The 25104-nt window shown below is 48.6% G+C and overlaps 1 protein-coding gene across 12 annotated transcripts in view; it reads right to left on the bottom strand.

Moving 5' to 3' along the window:
- Positions 1–25104, bottom strand: part of Ca-beta (Calcium channel protein beta subunit) — a 68490-nt gene that overhangs the window by 14562 nt on the left and 28824 nt on the right. Inside the window, exons 1-2 of one of the 12 annotated variants that reach the window (XM_076906648.1) lie at positions 4389–4425; positions 3610–4009 (exon numbers count right to left, since the gene is read on the bottom strand). The exons of 7 other annotated variants lie outside the window; for them this stretch is intronic. In XM_076906648.1, the coding sequence (XP_076762763.1) occupies positions 3610–3669 (60 nt within the window). In that variant the 5' untranslated portion in view covers positions 3670–4009; positions 4389–4425. Of the gene's footprint in view, positions 1–1251; positions 1482–3609; positions 4010–4388; positions 4438–25104 lie in introns of those variants that run through there. 4 more of the 12 variants (XM_076906657.1, XM_076906685.1, XM_076906694.1 and 1 more) reach the window with 4 other exon arrangements.

Consider the following 25104-nt stretch of genomic DNA (forward strand, 5'->3'; position numbering starts at 1 on the left):
TCGACAATTTAAGCGGTGATTTTACCAGCTAAAATCGAACGAAAAGGAGGGACCGCATTCCGTGTACGTCTACCAACTTTTTCTTATCGCTCGCTCGACGAAAAGTTAAAAACAGAGGATGTTCTCTCGGACGTAGCCAAGGTCTAAATTATCCGCGAGGTTTAAACAAGATTGAAAGACCGTTTTGACGGCATTGCTTATGTAAATCGACGATGTACGCACTCCTGTTACGTGTCGCGAACTGGTATTTAATAACCCAGAGGAATCGAACTTGCGAGGCTTCGATTGTATGCGGTAGCGATGAAAAATCGTCGAGAGGATTCCAGATTACGTGGACGATCTTGTTGGATTCTGACAAATTCGATAAAGCTTGGTAACAAGGTTGATGGAAGGCGCGAATGGAGCGTAAAAATAGAAAAAGAAATTGTATTACAGAGAGAAGCCTGGTGAGAAACAACGTCACGCGATATCTACGATCGTTCTGGGATAATTAATTAGCGACGGTTCTGTGTAAACGAACAGCTTCGTGCGCAGCCTGTGATCGTCGAGAAAAAAAGAGAAAAAAAACCATGAGAATTCGAGAAACTTGACCATCCAGATTTATCAAAGTCGCGGAAGGAGAGCGATCGATTTCGTTTCCGACCCCTTTAAAACGGCGTGTCACTCGGGTTCGTTATCCCTTTGTAAACAACGAACGACGAGTTGGCGAGAGGAGGCTATTAACAATTTTACGAGAACACCTTGGACCAGGCTGTGCGTAATTATTGTACGTTTGGTGCTTGAGATGGATTGAAAAATAAGTATCTCAGAGGGAAAAAGCAAGCCTTCGTTCGCGAACAATGGCAGTGTCCTTTGTAGAATAATAGACTCTCCTTTTTGTCTTCTGCCGAGCGTAACCGCGATATAGCACAGTAGAAAAGCGAAATACGATGAATGAGAAAAGAGGAATAATACGAACAGCCATCCCCCGCTACAAACGATTCAGCACACCGTCGAAGACACTCGACTCTGAGAGGTGGAAAAATTCGCGGAGCTTACGAGTCTGGGAAAACTCGAACTCGGGTTGGCTATGAAAGCGGAGGACGCTCTCGGAAGCGGGTCAACGACATCGCGAAGTGGCGAGTTCGTGTTCATTCGATCGACTCGGCCCGTCGCGAGGCGTTATCAACGTTTATCGAGGCAGGCCTGGCTGCGTTCATCCCTTGGCCCACATTTCCGGTTAGTCGCTGGTGCGTGAATCGGCGTGTATACCTGTGTTCGACCGTCTCGCGCGGAAGTAGATGAGGAAAACAAATATCAACAGCTTGGAAACGTCGGAGGGTGGTCCGGGGTCGCGTGCGTGTGCTCTCGTCGAGCCTCCCGGCAGGACGCGTGCTCGCACCGCGAACACCGACCGAAAGGACCACGAGTCGGAAGCTGTGCGTGCACGATCGAGACGCGTCGAGATCACCTCGCGGCGGCTACGAAACGTGGACCGTTTCGAACTCGATTGGGCGCACTGTGAATCCTCCCCGAGCTGGCGTCGATTTCCGAGGAAGGCACACGCGCGAGTCAACGAGAACGATAACGACGACGTTTCTCCGCGTACTGACACTAGCTGCTGCGTCCTCACGGACGCGAATCGCGTTCCTGCCTGGATTAGTTGATACATCGGCCTAAGGGTTTGCCGACTCACCCGCTCTGTGGCGCCACCGAGGAAGCCGGACGACACCCCCGTAACTATATCGATCCGCGTCCCTCTCTTCCCTCCCCCGATATTCGCCCCCCTGTTGGCGACCTACGCGACAACGCCAGGCCACTGCACCCTGAAGGCAACGTGTCTTATCAAAACCGTACGTACACGCGTACGTGACACGCTCTTGGACACTTTGCCGTGCTCCGTCCAGCGTCTCTCTCTCTGAGTCCGTGTCCTCTTACGCGGACGTAACGCGTTCGATAACGCGTGTACACGCGTCGATCTACGGCCATCGAAGTTGGGGATCGCGGAAACCACGAGGCGTCTTCGCCGCCGCCTCTGCGGTCGAAGGTTTCGCCGACGGAAAGTGTGTCATCCGGATGAATCGAATGTTTAGCCGATAGCAGGTCGCCTCGAGAATAGAAGCCAACTTCCCGTGGCACGAGGAGCATTCACCGTCGACGCGAAGACGTCGCGATGAATTTTTGGGCCGAGCGTGTATCTAGATTGACTGAAGGAATCCGTGAGAGGAATTGTTTTATGTTTCTTGCGGTAGAGATGCTATCTTATTATTCTTGATAACGTAGAATGGACGTGTACGGGCATCGCGAATTGTGCGAGATCGGGCGATCGGATTAAAATCTTCTTCTCTTCTCGAAGACAAATCGAATCGAGTGTATTTGGCTACCGCAACGCGACGATGCGACGGGAACGTCAATCCGTTAATTGAATTTTTGACATTAACGATCCATTACGTGTCCGGCTTGGTGACAAACAGGATTTGACAAGGATTTCAAGCCGGATCGGGCGCGTTAATATCGCGGAATCATCGGGAAATCCAATTTATCGACAAACAATGCGACTCGTTCCCACGAGATCTTTTCACGTGATTTACAGGTGGGCTCAAAAACTGGGTCAAGCTGATACGCTTGCACGCGTCCTCTTTTCACCTTTGAGCGTTTCCTTCTGAAACCGTCAACGTTTCCATAAAAGAGCTGCCTCTCGCGAAATTGCCCGCCTTTAAAGGCGCAAAGTAAATACTATTATTGCATAAAGAGAGAGAGACACGCAACAAAGAGCATTCGCTCCAAACAGGCAAACAGCGATTTGCTCGCTCCTCGTCGTCGTTCGTTCTTTTTTCTAATTAAACGAGCGTAATGGCCAGATAAGATTCCAACGTGGCACAAGCTCCCAGCCAGACGCGCATGTCTGTTTCGTACCGGAGACTCGTAACCGCAAACCGATCGAATTGAAGCATCCTTTCGTGCTTTACGTTCCGCACGCAGATGTGTATAATTCGATACCGTCTCGAGAACTTTACGAGAAGTTCGTCGTGGATCCGTCGTGCGACGAACGAAGCCACGATGTCCAATTTGCGAATGATGCAAAGCGCACATTACAGAAGGCTGATTTGGCAAACTTGGCGACCGAGAGGACACTTGGGCACCGAAGGACGTCGCGGCTATTTCAGTAGAAACGCGGCATTAGAGCATCCTGTCATTTAAAGTACAATTTCAAGAATAGACCGGTTACACAAGACGCTCTCGCGAGAATAATGTTATTACCCTTTCGTTATTCTGTCAGATTAATCCGTTCTCGTTTTACATCGATACGCCCCGCGCAACGATCGAACCTTTCCGCCTCCGTGTTAACCTCGACACGGTATTTCGCGAACAACATACCCCTGCTTATCAATTTTCCTTAATAACTACAACGAAAATCGGCTTGAAAGACGTCGATCCATGACTCGACACTCTCGGGAATCTCTTAAACTTGGTCGATACAAGAACAACTTCAGTTTTCTTTCACAAGTTCCTCTTTTATACCCATCGAACAAATGGATCGAGAAACGTGAATAGTCGAATGAATAGTTGCGTGTTCGTCGGTACAAAGCGATAAGAGTTAGCACGAGAATCATGGTTCGTTTCGTTTACCTTCCTCCGGCCAAAGGGCTTGTAGTGCTCTCGTCTGGCTGGTCGTCGAAGATGCGCCATTTTCCGGGCGTACGTGGCACGGGATGCTCGCGAAAGGGTGGAAGACTCGCGCGAACCGTGGACTTTGGAGACGCGAACAGAGGTGGTCGGACAATCGGATGAACGAACTCCGTTCAGAGGGTCGCCTACGTTGGTCAGCTTTCGTCAGCTTCGCGAGTCCATCGAGTTCCGGCACGAGGTACGTCGGGTCCTGGTTCTAAACTGCATTTATCACGGGCAGGGCTGTCAGTCGCGTGGCCACTTCACAGCTCACAACGGGCACGATGGCGCGATCCGGTTTCTGAGATAGGAAGATCGCGGGGGATGCATCGATGCTGCTCGACTCGACGTCTTTCTGATACTAAGCAGGGTGGACGCGATCGTTCTCGAGCGGGCGAGATAGATTAGAAGATTAACAGGCTTGTTCACGACGCGTCCGTGGATCTTTGGATCCATGCCGAATACTAAATGCGATTGCTCGTGACGTGCTCGGGGTATATCGAACGCATAAATCTTCAGCCTTAACCTTGACTTTTGAACCCGACTTTAGTGACCAGAAACGAGTCGTTTCGAGAACGGATAGAGATCGTATCGATCGCGCGTGCACGATTTCAAATCGATTAAAATAGAATCACGATCGACCGCGATCGATCGAATCGACACGAGTAAACCGTTTTCGAATCATCGGAGCACGATGTATCATCTACTTCGAGCGTCCGTACGAAAGAGAAAGGACCTACCGCTCGTTCAATGCATCCCACGCTCATTCATCGTCTCTACACGCTGAACAACTATCCTCCCTTTATCGATTCCCTTCTTTTCCCAAGAATCACGATCGCTTCTACGGAAAATCGTCGAACACCGAACGACACTGAGTTCCGATCGCGCGAGAGACACGTGTGCGCGCACGGCGATCGAGAATGACTGGGAACGAATTGGACAAGGCGACGAGGATCGACGGGGACCGTCCAGCCAGGATCAAGGATCGATCCGCGATGCTTGGATCCCGCGTCCCGTACTCGTCCGTGTCTTGGACAGCGCGGACAGACGCCGATCGGTGGAAACTGGTACGAGACGAGGCCGGTACGCTTGTACGTGTGCTACTGGTGCGACGAGTAGCTTTTGGAACGCATCACGACCTCCTCCGCTATAAATAAAACGGTGTGGCCGCCACACCGAAAACTCTGCCAGGCAGCAGGAGAGTGCTCGAGCCGTCGTAATTTTCCTCGTTCGGCGAAGGAACACGAGGAAGAAGAATACCAGCCGGCCGTTGGTGATTCCTGGATATCGCGGGAATGTGAATCAGCAGGCTGGACTTTAATATAGGCACACCTCGTCGGTACGGTTCGATGATTTAGCGCGGAGGATTTCTAAGGAGATCGAGAAGAAAATCGCGATTAACGGAACCGATCGACTTTTTCCGGTGTATCGTCAGCAGAGGTATGGAAGGTTGTAACTCGTAGATGACCAACAGAATTGGCAAAAGTGAGTTGTTTTTGACAGTCTGCTCGGTTTGGGACCGATCGCTGGAAAGACGTACGAGGTGATGTGTACACTTTCTATGAAACGCGAAAATAGATGTAGAAATGTATGAAACTTTTGGGAACGCGTATGATTAGAACGCATACCGTAAGTAGGATTCATACTGCAAATGCGTGCGTGAACGGAGCTTCGTTTGAAAATTTTTTCCTTCTTTGTTACATTTTTTTTAATAGAATCGACCACGTCATGGAGTAAGACATCGCTGTGACGTGAATGTAAGCGTGTATCGGATAGTAACGAATGGTATTAATTGTCAAATGCATGACTCTTGTAAAAACTAACTTCGCTATACCAACTTTGGTAATTGTATGAAATACCAAGTTGCAATTACGGCACTCGTATTCGCGTCGCCCTTAATTGTGAAAGTGATGTCTGGAGACAAGTTTGCTCGGCGATTGTACAAGTTACCTCCATTACTTAGGTCGTCAGTTTGAAAAGAAGACGGAAATGAAATCGCAGCGTTGTTTGGAAAGTCGGTTTAACTGCTGAGTGAGATACGCGGGTCTGAAAGGCTGCAATTGTGAAAATAATGGCCGCAGGAGATCGTAGCCGAAGATTGTGCAAGTTGGTTCGATGATGGTGTTATTAAATGGCAGGTTCGATGAGTCGGTTAGGTAACATCCGACATAAACGAGTATTGCAATCGATAAGTAGGTCTGGGTTGTGTCTAGGTTGAATCGATTCTCGTTCTACTAAAATTTGTCAAAACCGAGCAGATCGCCTCACGCCAAGGCAAACAATCTCCGCGGTACCATCGTGTTTAACGTTGTTTGCGTATTGCACGATTGACGAAAACTTGAAGCTTCGTCACGCTGTTCTACGAACAACAGAATGTATGCCCATCTGGAAATTTTCAATTTATGACTCTATCGAAAGAGAGAATAACCGAGCAAAGAGTTCGCTTGGAAATTATCCTTAATTTCAAGAAGAAATGAATATTAAATCAGGTTGAATCTGGAGTTACCAATATTCGCTGAGAAATTGTTTAACGTACAAAGCAAGATGCAACTAATTTTCATTCTGCGGGAATGTGAAACTAGAACTGAAGTTTTTCCAGGATTAACAGCTCCACGGGGGCGTTAAATTGAAATTCCTCGTCCAGCTAGGTATACTTGCTTTAATCAACCGCGTGGAATGCAGATTCAACGATACACTGTGAACGCTAGCTTTTCGCTTTTCTGACATCAACTGGGTCAGCTTCTTGTTTTGTCTTCCCAAGGAAGACACGATGTCAGCGATTTTCTTAATCGTCGCTGATCTTCTTCTCTTTTCGAGTTCAATGAAACGTCTAAATCAAACGGTCTTATTGTTGCGAAACAGTTTTCCTTTACTCCCGAGTAGATTTCTCATAAAACGTCTTACGAAAATCGGAGAGGAGGCAAGAGAACTAAATTATTGAAATTTTCTCTCATAGAAGAACTTTATTGGATGTTTAGATATTTCTCTGTTTAAATGTCAGATCCAAGTGCAGGCGAACCTCAAGACGGCGCCTTGCAGTTTCCGTGCCAATCGGTACTAGTCATCTTTGGCACTGTGCGTGCGTTTAGATTGCACAGAAATTTTTTACAGATTACAACGTATGACTTATCACTTTACAATTTGACGTTAAAGAATTGTACGGTCCTCGAATGAAACATTAGAAAAAAATAGAAAAGTCCAAATGTTGAAGATTTTATCTTCAACGAAAGATTTCTATCACGAACTTGTGTCTGGTGATACGTTTGAAGACTGACGACACAATACACGTGATTAAAGAAGAATGTCGAAGCGAAACTGTCGGAAAAATCTGTGCTCAGTTTCCTTAGGAAGGTAACTAACGATTCGTTAAAGTGGAGACGCTTCGAACAACGCTTAACCGCAGCTCGCGGTCGATCGAGCAAACTAAAGGCCGTGAACATTTCTATTTCCCGCCGAAAGGATATCGACTGTACAGAACTCTCTCTTACCGACTTACAGTAGAGTAGATATTGGGATATAAAGGGTTGTAACGGACATAGCTGCCCGTTAGATGACTCGAAGCTGCTAAACGGAGCCAAGTCCAACGAAATACTCAAAATTTTTATAAAAATGTCAGGAAAATCTAAACAACCGAAGATAGTAGATCACAGAATTCATAGATCACAAGATGAACAAACTCAACGACAAGTTACAAATCACGGATGAATTTTTTCATTTGATATTTGTCGTAACTCTCTTCTGTAAATTCCTATTTTGTTTTGCTCGGAAGAGAAATGAGAAAGCTATTAACAGAATTCTCATCAGGCCGCAAACTCTCCGAATAATCGTTTCTGGTTGTTATCACCGAACAGGAGCATCTGCCTCTGCGTCTACAGAATCGATGCTCGAATGTACAGGCAACGAAAGTCGCCTCTTTTCAGCCGGATGAACTCGCGCCGCTTACCGAATCGTTCCTCGTTTTAATTATTCACCGTCTCGGAATTTCTCCCCACTCCGTCCATAGCAATTACAACGACTAACATCTCCTTTGTGCTAGACATTTCTTACCGCTGCTCGTTCATCGGATCTTCACCAATTTCTACGAATCACTTCAATTGGCCCCAATTGTTTCTATCCATCTTGTCTGGAAAAAGTATCCGTACGAATTGGCGTGCAAAGATCGTAAGAAATTTTAACAAACACGAAAGGTATCTGCTCGAAGAACGAATACAACCCCGAATGGGAGCAGTAACATGGTGAATGGACACGAGCAATTCTTCAACCTCGCGTTCATCGCTTTCGTGGTTACAGAGCTCTCGTAATTGTTCGGTACCGCAATCGGCGGACTTCCTCCGCGAAATACCAGCCTCCCCTTTTATTTACGATGGCGCGCGTCTTCTCTCCTACCCCGCGCGTCACTCTAAATATCATTTTCGCACGGTCTAGCGTGCATCCGCACCTGTTTCGCTTCGACTCGCGGTTGCATCATCGTCGGCGCTTGCCTCCGGAAATGTAGGCCGTTTCTATACGTCCTGCAGGCGGGCAGCACAAAAGCAGATTTAGCATCTCCGCTAGCCCGTCGACCCCTTTCCCAATTCCATCCGGTTCGCCAGCGGGAACGAGCGCAGCACGAGCCGGGAGTTCCGAGTTTTTCCAGCGGCACGCGAGTCGCCACGACCGATTCCGTGACACGGAACGCAGCTGCGACGCTGCACCGGCGGCAATAAACGAAGGTCGAGCCGTAAATTGTTCTCGATTGCGGCGAATTAGCGAAACGATCCCTATCGCGGCTCTAAAATTATTTTCTCTGCCGCGCGATTATCACGTGGAATCACGTGTGTGTGTGTGTGTGTGCGCGCGCGCGTGTGCGTGTATGCGCGAACCCCGAGTAATTGCCGCGACCACCGCTAATACACCGCTCCGTTTCCGCAGGTCTGTCGGAGTTTGCGGCCACGCGGGTCGCAATTAAGAAATTAAAAGTTTGATCGCGATACGCGAGCCGCTACGACGCGAACACGACTCGAAACACGTGGAATTGATAATGGGGTGGTAGATATGGATTCTAGAGTTAATGGATGCGGGGTGGTTCATGATGAATGGAGTGCTCGGAATATTTTACCGTATTGTATCGTACGAGCGATCTCGAGAATCTATAGGTAACGGATAGGAGACGTGGAACGTAACGTTTCAGCTACTTCGTTGTACCATTTAGGTGATAATATCGGTACCCCTATAACGAGTAATACGTAGATAATGGAATACACGATACGAGATACAGATTTTGAATATTTCGAATGATTTATAGAAAGTGTCTGGCGAAGTAATATACATTGTTTACGAGACCAGTGTCGTGTACATCGTTCTGCTTATTATAGAGTTTGATAGAGTTGGCGTACTCCATATGGGACGGCCTATATAGGATGCTCTATATTGCGTCCTATATAGCAGAATGTGTCGCGTCAAATTGCTCCATACAGTGTGACCTGAATACACGGTCAGACCCTGGGTACGTTTCAAAGAGTTGCCATCGTTTCGAGCGTTTCGTACCTCGAGATGCGAGGTTTCCAAAATTTTCCAGCCAGAAGTATTTCACGGGGAACGTAATCTACGGCAGGCACAATATTTGCTCTGTACGGAGTGTGATTAGGGTTCGAAGATTCCAGCAGTCTCTGGAACCCGGAAATTCGAATTGTATTCACTGCCGTGTCAATTTACTCGCGGTGCCACGGACCTCTCGAGTTACGATGTTCGAAGAACAACGGTAAACGCCGCTGTTTTCGTCGGCTGGCAGCGGTAAACAGGGTTTTCGTTCCCTTAAGGGCCCGGTCGACAGACGGCAGATGGCGAGCACCTGACGGAGTTCCCTTTCGGAAAGGCTCCTTTCCCGAAACCTGGCTCGATAACGTCGAAAATCTTGGAAATTTCACATCGCACGATCCACCTCGTTTGCGTCCCACCACCGATCGAGTCGAAAAAGAAAGGACGGCGTCGCGTACGCGACTCTTCGCACTCGCGCCCTTGAACCGACCAACGAACACGATGACACACGGAATCACGAAGGCGAATTAGATCCAATCGAACGATTAAGGACGACGGCTCGAGGTGGACCCCGATCGCTTCGAGACGGAGCAGCTCGAGTAAAAAATCTGCATAGACGAAATGCAACGACGCGTCCGATAACGGTGACGAAGGGACACGAAGTCTTATGAAAAGATCATCGTCCACGTACGGTACAAATTGCACGAATTGTCGCCAATTACTTGAAACCATGATAATTTCAGAGCGAGATAATTGTATGGGCTGGTTGAACGTAGCTCGTTATCCCTGCCGTCTCAAGGCGAGCCTCGCGAATGAATATGACCCGTAATAATAATTGTCCGCGTCCCGTGAGGATCCGAATTTTGTGGGTCACCGTCCTCCGCTCCGTCTCGTTCTCCGCGTTCTCCGTCGTCCGCCTTGAACGGTCCGCGGTGAACAGCGTCAGGCTGGGATCAAGAAAGGTGGGAGACGGACCAATAATTATAGTGGTCGTTGCTCTAGGCGCGCGACATGCTTTGCTATTAAGCAACGATCTACGCGCGCGCGCGTTCACGCTGGCTGGACTCGCGTTTCACTATATTACGTTTCACGTAAAATCCTAATGCAAATCCATTCGATACGTACACGTTTCTCGTTTATGGGCCGCGATAAAATAAATTTCTAGCGTTTAATAGTACCGATATTCATTGCCCGTTTCGGTCCTCGACACAGATTCCTCGGAAGGTATATTATATACGTGTACCCACTTTCAAAGATGGCCCCTCCTCGAGCTGTTCAAAGAAATCGTCTCGGGAGTTTTATGCAAATTCTCTGGATCGGTAAGATCCTTTCTGTTCCTAGTATTCCGAGAGAATTATATGCGACCGGTACTGGTTCGTTAAACGAGAAGGGGTTCGGCTCACGAAATCGGCCGGAGAATTCCAGAGACGGCCGAGAAACCCTTTTATTGCGCCGACTTTGTACGAAATTTCGTCGTTTCGTAGAATTTTACGATCCATCAAGGGAGCGGCGAGCCGATCTGTACTCGCGTCCACAGACGAATTACATAAAAATCTCTTCACTGGACCCGGGGCCCGCTCCGAGACCCGGGGCTTTTTTATCGCAATTTCATAAAAGCGTATCCCCGAAAATTTTTATTACACCGTTTATATTCTCCGGGTGGAGAGGCGGCCAATGCGCGCGGCTGGCCCGTTAAGAAACGGTCTTAGGATAATCCTGTCGTACGTTTTACAGCCCGCACTTACACGACCCTGTTGCACACCCACCCGTGCTCCCGGTGTGTAAGTGCGTGTACGCCTTCTATACCGTCCGGCTTTCTCTTTTTATAGCCTTCTAAGCACCGTGGCCCGCCTCCGAGGCTTCGCCGCGCGCGCCATGGACACATGTTGCACGCGTGGGTGTGACATGACCACGTAAAACCTCGCTGCCAGGAACCACGGAGGCGGATAGAGATCCATCGGCGGTACCACGAGTCCGCGCGAACGTTCGCCGCGTCTGATGCGGGAAAAACGGTCGAGAAAATTTTTCGAACGGCCGCCAAGACGCTGATACGCGGATACGCGGAACGTTTCTAATCCCCGTTCCGATAAATTCGACCTCTACGATCCGTCACAGACACGTTCCGCTCGTCCCCTGTCAACGAACTCGGAATCTTACACTCGTTACAGGCTCTCTTTCTCTCCCTCTCTCTCTCTCTATCTCTTTCTGTCTCGCGTGTTTATTGCGATACTCCGGCTCGACTGAATCCTTTTACGAGCGTTTAATGTCCAAGGTAACACGAGAAGTTATTCGTTGCGCCTCCTCCCTTCCACCGCGGGGTGGACCGCGGTGAAACGCGGAGGAGCGACCGAGCTGGGACAGCACTCGCGGCGTCCCTCGCATTTAGGCCCCTCTAATCACGGCCAGAGTCCGAGGAATATCGCGGCGAGGCTGCAGTTTCTCATGCAAATGGAGCGACAGATAAGCGAAGCAAGTGGCCGAAAGTGCTGTTACAGGCGTAACGAGGCAATATTTTTCCGCGATGCGTTCCTCCGAGTCCTCCGCGATGCGATCCTCTCGATCGAACTCCGCGCGCCGCAGGGACAGTTTTTATTTCCGTATTTAAACGGATTTATCGCGACCATTACGCTCGGGACACGGTTCATCGATAAACGTTCGATCTCCTCGGACTTTTCGTTTCGTGGACACGATTTAGTCAGCCGCCACACGGTTGTCTCGCGTTCCAGATCGACCGCTGAATTTTAATCCTACCTAATCTAGTCCTTAATTAACCGGTGCGCCACTGGCTGCTCGAGAATTTTCATTCCGATATCGCGCGGTGGCTGCTCGCGCGCAATTATGAACCGCGCCGCGGCGAAGACGAGGCTGATAAAGTTATTAGAAGGCAAGCGCACTCGAGGCTCGCCCTCGTCGAAAATCCAGACGCGGCAGCGCGCGCGAGAAATCGCTCGATACCTCTCTCGAATAACAGGAATCCGCTCGATACTCGTTACTATAAGTGGCACGGAGTACTCGGACACGCGCGAGCCGCACAAATTACTCCGTTCGCTCGCTGTTTACAGTCATTGGCACGTAACCGTTGGGCGCACGCGGCCGCTTTTACATCGTGCCACTCTGCACGATCATCGTGTACGCCGTCCGGCGAAAGAGAAAATCATCAATTCGACGCCTTGGTTGCGCAACGGCTCTCTAGCTACGAGCGGTCTCGGTGTACGCGAAACACACCTGAGAGAACACCTTTGGAATTTTTCACCTCCTCGCGTCAGCGAATCGATATGCTCGAATCGAGATCCGTTCCTCGAGAGACTTGTACGAGCGCGCGAATCGGAGCGGACGAGTCGACGGCTTCGACCGCGCTCAAAGTAATTGATTCTATCGAACTGTTTGCGGCTAACTAGCTTAATATCCGATGCATGACCTTGTTGATTATTCAGTACGCACCGATTCCTACTGTTTCATGAGTCACTCCGATCCGTTCTGCCTCGGAAGAGGCAGTTGTTCGCGACGAGGTTTCATTATTATCGCATAGTCAACGTTCGAGCGAAAGATCGATCGGGGTGGGTACGAGTCTTTAAATTTTCAAGGCTTTTTCAATGAAAAAGTCAATCGACGATTAAACACCTTGCGTACAGTGGCTCGATGCAATCGAGGGGCAACAAGAGAGAATGGCTCGAGTACGGTCGAACAAGTCGAATTAAAGGCAACAAAGAACTCAATTCGAGAAATGAATTGCTCCCCCGGAAACGTAGCCCTCGGAAGCTTAATTAGGCACGTTTTTAACACACCAGCCAGACGCTGCGGTAATTGCAACTTTACCCAAGAGACAGTCGGAATTCTTGCGATTCTTTTTTTTTTGTTTTTCACTTGGAACGTGTACGCTCGAAGGCTTTCGATCGACGAATCTGAAAGATACACGCGATTATTGCACAAGAGCGCGCGCGCAGTTTCGATTTGACACGGCCACACGAGAAACGCATTTGGAATAGAAATCAAGATTTTTGCCACCGTGTAAGTGTACCCTTTTCGGTCGGCGGGGAAAAAAGGAGCGCAACGACGTAATAAATCAGCCGTCGTTCATTAATGTGCAAATGCGAGTGACGAAAAAAGGACGCGGCGCGTTCGAGGGCCCCGTTCGACTTTTCCTCTCGATTCTTAGAAGCGGCAATTAAGATCGGAGCAATCCCGTCGACGACAAGCTACGCGCAACCACGCGTATTTTTCTTTTGCGCTATTAACGAGCCTCCTGCGAGAATAATAATTTAATCGGGCCCCCGTTCGTCCGTCCGTTTGCGCCGGCAGACGCGGCCCGATCCTCGTGTTGGTGGCGGCCGCTTCGTGTGTATGCGACGCGTACAACAGAGACAACGTGTTTGTCCGGTTATCATTATGCGCAACCTAATTACCGGCCAATGGTTTCATGGAACGCCGTCCGAAATCCAATTGACGAGATGTCCGACGCGATTGCCGATTCACCGACGAATTAAACGCCCGCTGGTTGTCGCTCCTCCGGAGCATTTACATATTTAATGCCAAGGACTTGTCGTGAGTTACACTCGAAATGTGGGCGACGCCCGCGGACACACGCGTGTCGCCGTCGAGTGACTTTGCTTCTGACGTGCAACCAACTTTGCTTGGGACTTTTCTATTTACGTTTACGAAAAACAGAGGAAAAGAAAGAAGAAATGAAACGAAAAGAAGAGAGGATCGAAAGCGAACTGCACGCCGAGTACTAATTGCTGTGCGATCGAGGCGTTCGATAAAATTGTCATTCACGCTGTTCAATTTACTTTCGATTTTATTGAATCAACCGCGTTATTAAACGACAGCGAACCGCGTAAATTCGCTTTAAACCCCGTTTACGCCGAGTACGCGCGGTATAAATAAACGTAGGACGGAGCTATCAATGGAAGCGCGGTCGCGAAAAGTGGTTAACATGGAAGTTCTAAAAGAGGACGGAAAAATCGATGAAAAAATCGATAAATTCGAGTCACTTACCGACGAGGATGTTCTATTTATACAGTTTAATTTGCCTACGGATGCTCGGTAAGGGGAAACGTAGGAGAGTTTGTTTTATTATTAATAAGCGTATTATTAATACAAATTGTACCTAATAATACGTATCGACCGATCGAAGCTAATGGAAAGGCTATCGGAAATGAAGGAGATTGGGAATGAAATCCGAGCGGTCGAGCGACGAGGCGCGTTGAAAACGACGCGATGCATTTGCGTGCATCATCGGCGGGTGCTCGTACATGCGATGGTAAATAGTAATGACTTCGCGGAGTCATCCCATTGTCAAGAATGACTGGCAGTTTTATCAATTCTATTTACAGACCACCCGATACTCTTACTCTATCGTTTGTCAACAGAGATATCGCCACCACCGCGATCCGATGGCTTCATTCAGCCACCCACCCGGCAACGAGTACATCGTAATAATCATTCTTCGGTTTCGTCAGCGAAATCGTCGGCCACTTGTTCGTAAAATATTCCCCGCTTTCGAAATTCCCCGGAATTCCTCTTCTTCTTATTACTATCATCGTATAATCTCAACCGTTAAATCCAACGACCGAGCAGGTATACTCTGAAAAATACAGCGCTTAAAAAGTTGTTTACTCGCATAATGATGAAGTTATTTCTTGATTACAAGTCACCGCGCTTCTCACCCCCTCGCCTCCCCTACGGAGATTTCGCCGTATCCCCGTTCCGATCTTCGCGTCGCGTGAAATCGTCCCTCGAGTCGCGCGCCTCGAAAAATCTCCTCCGCGCGAGGAAAAGCCGTGTACCCCATCGCCGCATAGGAACTCGTTAAAAAGGAAGGAAAAAAACGAACGCGACCATTCTCACCGTAAACTCTCGATTTTACCACTGGAAACGGACGCACACGCACACCCCGTCAAGCGATCACGATAATAAACCTACAGCCGCGATAAAGATAAACAGCTATCTCAGGACAGAAGCGTAAACTTCAACGAGGCAAATATATCAGGTAACGATACGCTTTTTAAGGCGACCATTATTTTCCAACTAGTTAACAACATTCTGCTGAAAGCGGGGGTATCGATTATCGTGCGCCATAAATATCGTAACGATTTCACGGAGCCCTAGATGCCCGGGTATCGCGAACGATCGGCTCGTGAACGAAACAGGTCCTGGCTTTGACGTCCGCGAAGTATTCAACCAGCACCACCACCGCCAGCACCAACACCACCGCAGCCATTACCACCATCACCACCACCACCGTTAATGGTAGCACGTGGGTGTTTAAAGGCACCTCTGCGTTCCGCGCGAATCGACTTTCACGAAACGAATTGCAGTTCTACGTGCATTCGCGACGGTGTGTGAGTAACGCGCCCGGGCACCGTAGATGGAAACCCGTTTGCGCGTAGTTTCCTGCTCGCACGGTTCACCGTGTCGCCCTTAAATAACGCAATTAAAACGTTCCTTCACGCGGTCGCGTCGCAGAGGAATCACTTATGTATGTCCGCCTTTTATCGTCGACGGGTGAAAAAGTCGCGGGTAAGACTGGTTCCATTACCAAGCGGCCCGGACGGCCACGAAATTAACTTTAACGCGCGAGAAACCGACGTCGACCGTCGAGGTAGGGGATAAGGAGACGCGCGGCGAGGCGTCGCGGGCCGCAGTAATTAGTCGTTGGTGCTTTTTGACACGTCGGAGGGACGACGTCCTCGTGATTGTTTCGTAGAATGTCACCAACGAAATTCGCTCCTCTAGTTTTTCCTTCTCATTTTCCTTTCTATTTTCTTTATCTCGTTTACCGGAATTATTCAGATTTATGCTGCCCATCGAACGTTTATCGTCACTTCGATCTACGATAATACATTGACATTTACGCCAATCAAAAGCTCCTGAACATTAACGGAGTGTAAAAACTTCACGCATAGATAATTCCTACGATATTTTTCCTAATTTGTATCCCTCTCGTTGAAACGACGGAAAAATCGTAAACGAGTAATTTACTGCATTCTAAATATTATATCCTGTAGCTTTAACGGATAACGCGTACGCGATTGCGGAATCGTGACTTTAAGGGGGAAGAATTCAGCGGTGTACACAACTTACTCTCGAGTTAAAGTTCCATTAAACGTGTACGCGTTCCTCGGGTCGGGAGTTTTATTATTACCAAGCGGCGTTATTTAGGCACTGACGTGAAAAAGAAGAGGGATCGGGAGAGCGTGCGCGTGTGTACGAGACAACGAGGTGCCCGTACGTACGCGCGCGTCCGCGTGTGCGCGGAGGCGGTGTAATAAATTCACCGAAACGTTCTCCAAAGTGGCGCGGGTGCGGTGAATCCGTGAAACGACCGCGGCGGGTTTTAATGGTGGCCGCGAGAGAAAGCGAGGCGGAATTATCGTCGCCGGTAGCGGCGGCATTTTGCCTCATTGGAATTGGTTTATCCTTTTCTAGGCGCTGGAAGGCGGTTCGTAAAGAGACAGTCGGGCACTCGTAAGCGACGGAATCGTAAGAACTCGCGCTTGTTTCTTGCTCGTTTGCGCGGGGATACGATTTATGGCGCGACAAACCGCGGCAGCTCGCCCCGTTTGAATGATAAAATATATCGCGTGGACCGCGCAACGACGATAATTACAAGAAAACGCGATGTTTCATGCAACACGCGCGAACGACAGGGGAACTGGTGTACCGTTCTCCGCATTTTTCTTCTCTCTCGACAATTTATTATTGTGATCCTTGTTTTTATTTTTTTCTTTTTTTTCTTCTTTTTTTCCCCCTCTTTCGTTATTAATGGTGTTCCCAACTCTTTGTGTTTTTAGGAACACCGCGACGAGCTTTCCGGCCGGAGCTAAACGATTCCCTGGAATAGTTTCGAAGATTGGAAACCGCGACGATGTTCGTTTAGAGGCGGCAAGAACGAGGAGTAACGAAGGAAAGGTATACGTCGTTTAAAGCGTCCAGTCATCTCCGAAGAGTCGACCTTGATCTTGGAAGAAAAGGAGAGAAGAGGAGAAGCGTACGCGGAGAAAGAGAGACCGGTAAGGTGCACCACGAGGACCAGAAATAAAGGCGGCAGTTAAGGCGCGTTTCGTCGCCTTCTTATTTTTGGCGTTCGCGTGAATCCAAGGGGGACTCGCTAAAAATTCAATCCCACACCAAGAGTAACTCAACCGAGTGTGTCACCGACGCCGCGCGCCCTGGCGCGGACACGTACGACAATGACACTTGAACTTTTATCATTGCCTCGACAGACTCGAGTTCTCCAAGCTGAGCAAACAAACTCTAATAACCGCGTGGCCATTAGCACGTTTACTTTGCCGTAACAAAGACGGGTGGACAATGAAAAGCATGACAATTTTCACAACGAACGCACACGCGTACAGTCTACGTAGATCATCGAATCAGACGTGATCGCGTGACTAACTGTGTTTCTATAAAAAATATTTTTCATCAAATCTGACGAGAAATCTGAGGAGTCTCGAGCCCGGCCTAAAGATTGGCGTAGTCGTAGAGCAAGGCAGGGGGAGACGGCCGTGGGGTTTTTTCATGGTGTTGCGGGGGCCTGAACGGCGGGACCGACGACGGTGCTGGCGGTTTTCGGCTGTGCAACTCCGCGCGCACCGGCCTTAAAGCAGCCTTTAAACCGGCAGACGTAGCGTTTTCGTTCTCTCCTCTCTCGCGGTGCGCGCCGCGGTATAATGGCAACGTGTTTTCGTCTAATGTACTTTTTGTGATGTCCTTGATGGAGGAGTCTGCGAATGCAGAACTACAGGGCAGGACCGGGTGGGGCCTGCCACGGCGCGGCGAGACGGGTGTTGGATCCTCTTCGGATCGAAGCGAGAAAGAGGACGGGAGTAGGAGAGGGAGAGGGATCGAGTAGCAAAGAGAGAAGCGGAGAAGGTGGACAGGAGGGCCCGGCAGCACCTCAACCCACCTCAACTTCGGGCCTAGTCAAGGTCAGGGTGGCAGGCCCCACCCTCCTTGCCCCCCTCTTCTTTTTCTGGCTTCCTCCTTCTTCTCGCTTCTGCTTCTTCTTCTTCTTCTCCTCCTCCTCCTCCTCCTTCTTCTTCTTCTTCTTCTTCTTCTTCTTCTTCTTCTTCTTCTCCTCCTCGTCTGGTACCCCCTGTTTCAGTGAACGTCGCCCCGTACCGCATTATCGCGTCATACCATGTTGGGACCCATGCCCTCCTCTTTTAGGGTTCTGCTTTGCCTCTATCCTTTATTTTGAATCCCCTCTGTCTTCTCGCCGCCCGGGGAACCCGCGAAATCCCAATTAGTGGAGATACCCGCTCGATACCGGTCGGCCACCGTATTGAATCGCAGTGAATCTCGCCGGGCTATGCGAGTTATCGTTCGACGTGGCCGATGATGATCTTCTCGTCCCCGTTGCGAGACGACGGAGAACGACGAGGGGAGGAAGAGACGAGCGGTCGTATATAACCTATTCGTCTCTCGAATGATGGATTTTGAAGGATGAAGTACACTCGGACCGAGGGTGGGACCTCGGTGGCCGACTAATGATCGAATATCAGAATGATCCATATCGATAAAACGAAGAAAGGATTAGGTGGTATCCCTCTCTCTAATGATCTGTTTAATCATAAAGGTAAGGGCGGGTGGGGGTGTTTCGGTGTAACCGGTCATATGCTCACACTTTTGCACGATGCACGTACACTAGAAGCGTGTTAGGTTTCAAAGAAATGAAAGAAACAGAAGCGGCCGACGTTGATGAATGAAGCTGATGAATCAGACATCCTTCGTGGAGTATACCCGAAAGAGCTTTCTTTACGATCGCGGGTGTCATGATAAATAGGCCGCTTTTTTTATTCACGTGATATCCGACGCAGCTATTTGGTCCGCGCTTTCGTGCCCACGTAGACAGGCGCGCGCGCGCGCGCTCGCGCACACACCAAGCACACCCAGGCGCATTTCGAAGGACCAACGAACAGGAATCCGTTTTTCTGCTGGCAGAAAATTTTCGAAGAAGCCCGCGATAACGCGATCTTGATACACTTAATTGCCCATCAAGCCAGATACTTAGGCAGCGGTAATGCTCCTCGTCAAGGAGAGGCGGTCGGCCGTTCTTTCTTGAGAAACGCCATGAATCAACGACGGGATTCCTCCTCCGCGCCAGCTTCTCTTCTTCGCCTATATTCGAGCGTCGTTTGATCGAAATCTCGTCGCGAAAAACGAGCATCCTCGAAAAACTGGAGACGCACCTGGTCAAGGACCACCGAATCCGCGGGCCGCCGTTCTCCCGGTCACGCGTTGCGTTTGCACCGTCGTAGATACGGCTCGGAATGTCTGGCCCGATAATGATCTATGACCGAGGTGGGGATTGCGTTTTCGATGAAGAAGAGAAGAGGCAAGAAGGGGGGGGATATACCAGAGGGGCCGGTAATCCGAGGCTCGAAGGTGAGTGAGCGAAGGCATGCCTAGTACCAAATGAGATTGGGTCCTAGCCGACTGTAGTAGGACGACTTTCGGGCCCTGCCGGTCCGGTCGAGAGTACCTTAGATTCGGCGAAGCCGCGCTCCCTCCTTCTCTGCTCGGGTGTGCCGCCATTCGTCGGGTGTCGAAGTTGCATTACCATCGACGCCATTCCATTCGGATACGTTTCTCGGACGGTACGCGCATAGTTCCCGGCATGGTTGCTGGCTTGAAAAATTCTCCGGCCGGCCGACCATTCACATTTTATTCGCCACAGCCCGAGATTTTATGTCCCCTGACCGGGAACACGTGTAGAAAACACCGGGCTACCGTTATGACAACCGGCCGTAATAATTTCGACGATTTAAATCGAGAATTTATACGGCTCTAAACCAGCCGCGTAATCAGCGCTCGATTCGATTTAATTGCTTGGCGGGCCTCTTACGGGGAATTCGTCTGGGGATGGGGAAGGGGAACGATCCACGATTTTCTATACCATGTACGATACATATGCCGTCTCCTACCTACGGTTCGAACAGTTCCCTCGACCGTTCCGCTCACAAAGATTCGAGTCGACTTTTCGACTTTCTAGCGATCGCGCGTGGTGGTGTTTAAGGTTCCGTATACGTAGCGGTGGCCACGGTGCTCGCACACAGGGGAACGGTTCCCCACTTTGCCATATGGTTTACAAGCGTCGGTGCCCGAAGTTGCACCGCCACCACCGGCGTCGGGTTACCCACCCCTCCCGCCGCCGCTCCTTCTCAAAAAGTTCCCCGTAATGCGCCAAATGCATTCTTTGTCCGGATACGAGCGTGAACGCGGCCTGTTCGCCGTCTATTTTCGGCTTACCCGGGGATAGACTCCATTTTGAATATTGTACCTCGGTGCCCGCGATCGCCATCCACGCTCGTCGTGGAAAAAGCGTCGATTCCTGTGTCTCGCGTTCGCGTAACTCGCCGGTGACGCGAGGTAATCTGCGACGAAATATGTACAGTGCTGGACAAAAGTATTGGCACAGCATGATTGTTATGATAAAAATGCTTATAACTATGAAACAAATTGTTAAAAAGGAAAAATTTGTTTACACGTTTATTTATTTATTATTCTAGATTATTATTTAACAGAAACAGTAATATAAATAAAGTGATATGCGAAATAATAACAAAAACATATTTATTGAGCGTTTTAAGCATGGACAAAAGTATTGGCACATTATACAAAATTTAGTGTAGTTGTATCTCTCCGAAAAAAATCCGATTGTCACTTGATGGTATAGGTAGGGGATTCCCTGATAGTCATTTTTTCTAACAGTCATCCTTAAGTTCAGTCGATTAGCAACATAGGAAATATAACAAGCAACAATGTCAAGAAGAGGGAAAGAAACTACAAGTGAAGAGAGAAAAATAATATTAAATTTGCACAAAATGCGAAAATCTTATAGTGAAATAGCAAAAAGTGTTAATAGAAGTCGATTCACTATTAGAAGTGTCGTAAAACGATTTGAGAATCAATCAGATTTCAAAAGTAGGAATCGAAGTGGACGTCCCTCAAAGTTAACAGTTAGAGAAAAACGGAAAATTGTAAAGGAAGTGAAAATAAATTGTAAATTAAACTCATCACAACTTAGAGCAAAGTTAAATGAAGAAAATAAAAAAGAAGTAAGTTCGAAAACTATACGGAGAGTGTTAAAAGATGCGGGATATTCTGCGTGTGTCGCAAGAAGGAAACCATACATATCCAAGAAGAATCGGAAGATGAGAAAAGAATTTGCAAAAGAATTTATAAAAAAGGATCCCACATTCTGGAATAACGTATTATTTTCAGATGAAACTAAATTTAATATATTTAAATCAGATGGCAGAGTATTAGTTTGGAGAAAGCCAAATACGGAAATGGATCCACAACATTTACAAGCCACTGTGAAACATGGAGGAGGTGGAGTCATGGTATGGGGTTCCATTGCAGCGTCTGGGGTTGGCGAATTAGTATTCATAGATGAGATTATGGACAAATATGTATATTTAAATATATTAAAGGAAAATTTATTTAAAAGTGCTAATAAATTAAATCTCCCGCGTGATTTTTATTTTCAACAAGACCATGATCCAAAACATACTGCCTATATTGTACGACAATGGATCGTTTACAATACCGCACATACATTAAATACCCCACCCCAGAGTCCAGACATGAATCCCATCGAACATGTTTGGAATGAATTAGAAAAAAAAATTAGAAAATATAATATAACAAACAAAAACCAATTAAAAGCTATTATTTTACAAGAATGGAACAATATAGAGCCGGATTTTACAAAAAAATTGGTAACTTCAATGCCAAAACGATTGAAGGAAGTTATCATGAGGAATGGAGGGCCAACCAAATATTAATTTTTAATTTCTAAGTACTTTCAATCATTTGTGCCAATACTTTTGTCCATGCTTAAAACGCTCAATAAATATGTTTTTGTTATTATTTCGCATATCACTTTATTTATATTACTGTTTCTGTTAAATAATAATCTAGAATAATAAATAAATAAACGTGTAAACAAATTTTTCCTTTTTAACAATTTGTTTCATAGTTATAAGCATTTTTATCATAACAATCATGCTGTGCCAATACTTTTGTCCAGCACTGTATATCGTCGAATCTGTCCTTCGACTTTCTAATGGTACGTCGCGGCAGCTGCGCGGAATTCAAAGTTCCCCCCGGGGAGGAAAAGGTGGATCGAAACGATTCGAGCCGATGAAGATCGAAGATCCGAGCCGAGGGTAAAAATGTCGGACGGGCCCGCGCTGGTCCGCGGCTATTTTTCGACGGGGCTCTCTTCTAATTACCCGCAATTCCCTTTTTCCGGGTAGCGTGCGTGAGTTCGCATTAATTGGCCCCGGCGACGCGCATCTGCGCGTTACGCCCGTGCGTGATACAAAGCGTGGCAGTGTTGCAGCTGCAGGTATACATACATACATACATACATACATACGTACGGTGTACCGAAAAGAGCCAGTGCAACGGTTTCAATTGTCCGCAGTATGGCTGCCGCCTCAGCTAGGCCTCATAGTCGTTATCCTTGAGAGGCCCGTGCAGCGTTTCGTTTTGTTTTAGAACGCGGGGAGATGCGCGCGCGCGGGTGCGACCGAGAAAAGAATAAAGAACGAACGAACGAAAGGTATGGCGGGAACGAGGTAAGAAAACGAGGGAGAAAGAGAGAGATGGAGTGAGAGGGTGAGGGGAACAAAAGATGTTAGGGAGAGAGGAAGGGAGAGAGAGAGAGAGAGAGAATGAAAGGAACCACGCCACAATGAGGGCCCGAATGTTGCAAAACCGCCTATATCCGTGACTATACCCACACCGGCGGCTTGTACAAGAAATGATAATTACCAGCCTCCTCCATCTTTTCCCCTCTTCCTTCAATTCCTCCGCGTCCACTCTTCGCCCGTATCGTTTCCTTCCACCGCCTCTCGACAATTACTCGTTTATTTCTTCGTTCTTCACGGGATTCGACTTCGATCCTGCGGCTAGATTGGGATCGAGTCGAGCATGTTCCCTCGGAGCATCGAGTGCATCGTCTTCTTTAGAATATTTATCCCTGACCGTTCAACAACGTGCAAATCACCGGCTGTTTCGACGGCTGGCGTGATTCACGAAGGACGACGGCACTTGGGTTTACGATCCGGCGATTCGACGCAGAGGCGATCCTTCGCGACGCGACGTCGAACGTGTCGCGACTGGGAGCAACGCCTACGCGAAACTACTTTTTCGTTCGAAAAGCGAGGATAGTTTCGAAAAACGTTTAATGAAACGGAACAGGGATCGGTCGGTCGAGAGGCGTACTCGTTGTTCCACGCAACGTTCGTTCGTAGTTTTTACGCGTTCGGTTCCCATGAAAAATCACTCCGGCTCCTACAATACTGGCCTCTGTGCGGGCCAGTCATCCCGATTCAACGGCCAGAAGCCATATGTTCCTATGCTCGAATGTGCTAAGAAATCATTGAAGGAACCGCCCGTAATGAGAGACCACCCAATGAGCGTTTCGCGGTGATCACCGTCCGACCGGAAACTCAGTCAGATCGGAACCGCTTCATTATGCGACACAATGCGTCGATGTTTTCGCGCGACCACTTTTTTCCGCCGCTCGTCTCGCCGATAATTGCATTCACGGATCGTTCGTTTGCTACCTCCGGCGAGGATACACCTTGCGTTATCCCCGATTGGACGAGAAACGAACGACGCGGATGGGAGAAACCTCTGGCACTTGTTTGAATTTTCAGATGAAAATTATCGAGAGACGAGCGCGTCGCGTGACGCGTATAAACAATTACGGAGCCAGTCGTAATATTGTAGCAAGTCATCGAGCCCTCTTCTTGGGTCCGCTCTACCTGGCGTCGAAGAAAGACGGTATTATGGCGGTTGTAAAGCACTAAAACACCCCGATAGTTGTAGACGGCCCACGGGGGAGGCCGTAAGTGGACATTAGCGGTGGCATTGTGAATCGAACCGCATCTTAGCTAGCTTCCAGCCAGGACAAAGAGAACGCCGCCTTGGTTTGCGCCTTCCATCTTGCTGCCCCTTATGAATATACGCTTGCACCTCGGCCATAACCGCCGATAGAACGTGTACAGGTTCGGGTGTATTAGAGGAAGCCGCGTTTTACGCTTCGTGGGTATTTTGGGCCCTGTCTTACCTTGCAGCCCGCTGGTCCACCGGTAGAGGGGGTCGTTAGAGCTACCGACAACGCTATTGGATACCGAGATTGCGTTACCGACGTCCAACGACGGGTTTAAGGCGCGACAGGAATTTATCGTGGCTTCGAGTCCAGAAAAAGATGATCCACGGTCGGGGCTAAACGATCAGAATCTCCGTAATGATCGGTTAACTCCGCCGAGTGTTAACATTTCGGGTAGTTAATAATTCCTCGGAGCGAACCGTAGGTATTCGAAGAAATCTTATTGATTTCCGGGGATTCGAGGGGTTGAATTCTCGGGGACCTCGTCGAGTAGAGCTACCCTGACAAATCGAACTCTTATCCCTTGTCAAGGGGACGTCAAGGTGCGCGTATCTCGAATCGAAGATGCGGAATTCAGCGCGAACCGATTGGTCAGGTACGGCGGCGTTATTTTAAGAGATTTCGAGATTTACGACAATGGGGAAAGATGCTGGCCGCTTCGCTAAGGAGGGTTTAACTTTGACCGGACTTAAGGAAAAATTGCCAGGTCGATTCTTCGAGCCGTGAACAATGGCTAGGTTTGGCATTTGCATCCGGAGAAAAATCGTCCCTCTGTCCCGGAACGGTGAAAATCGTTTGACGTCTGTTACACTTGCCAACGCGGTGGAGGTGACTCGAGCAGGCATCCCAGTGATTTGCGTGCACACCCGTGGGGATGGTCAAGAGTTAGGTCAGGTTAGGGCCATCCCAACCTGTGCATCTCGTTTAGGGATAAATGCTCCCCTCGAGGAGAGACTCGATCCTGTTCGTGAAAAGAGTTTCACCTGACCCTCTTCAACGATACTCGAGGGGTACGCGCACCTCAC

This window comes from Xylocopa sonorina, chromosome 1, assembly GCF_050948175.1.
Source record: "Xylocopa sonorina isolate GNS202 chromosome 1, iyXylSono1_principal, whole genome shotgun sequence".
Classification (NCBI taxonomy): Eukaryota; Metazoa; Arthropoda; class Insecta; order Hymenoptera; family Apidae; genus Xylocopa; species Xylocopa sonorina.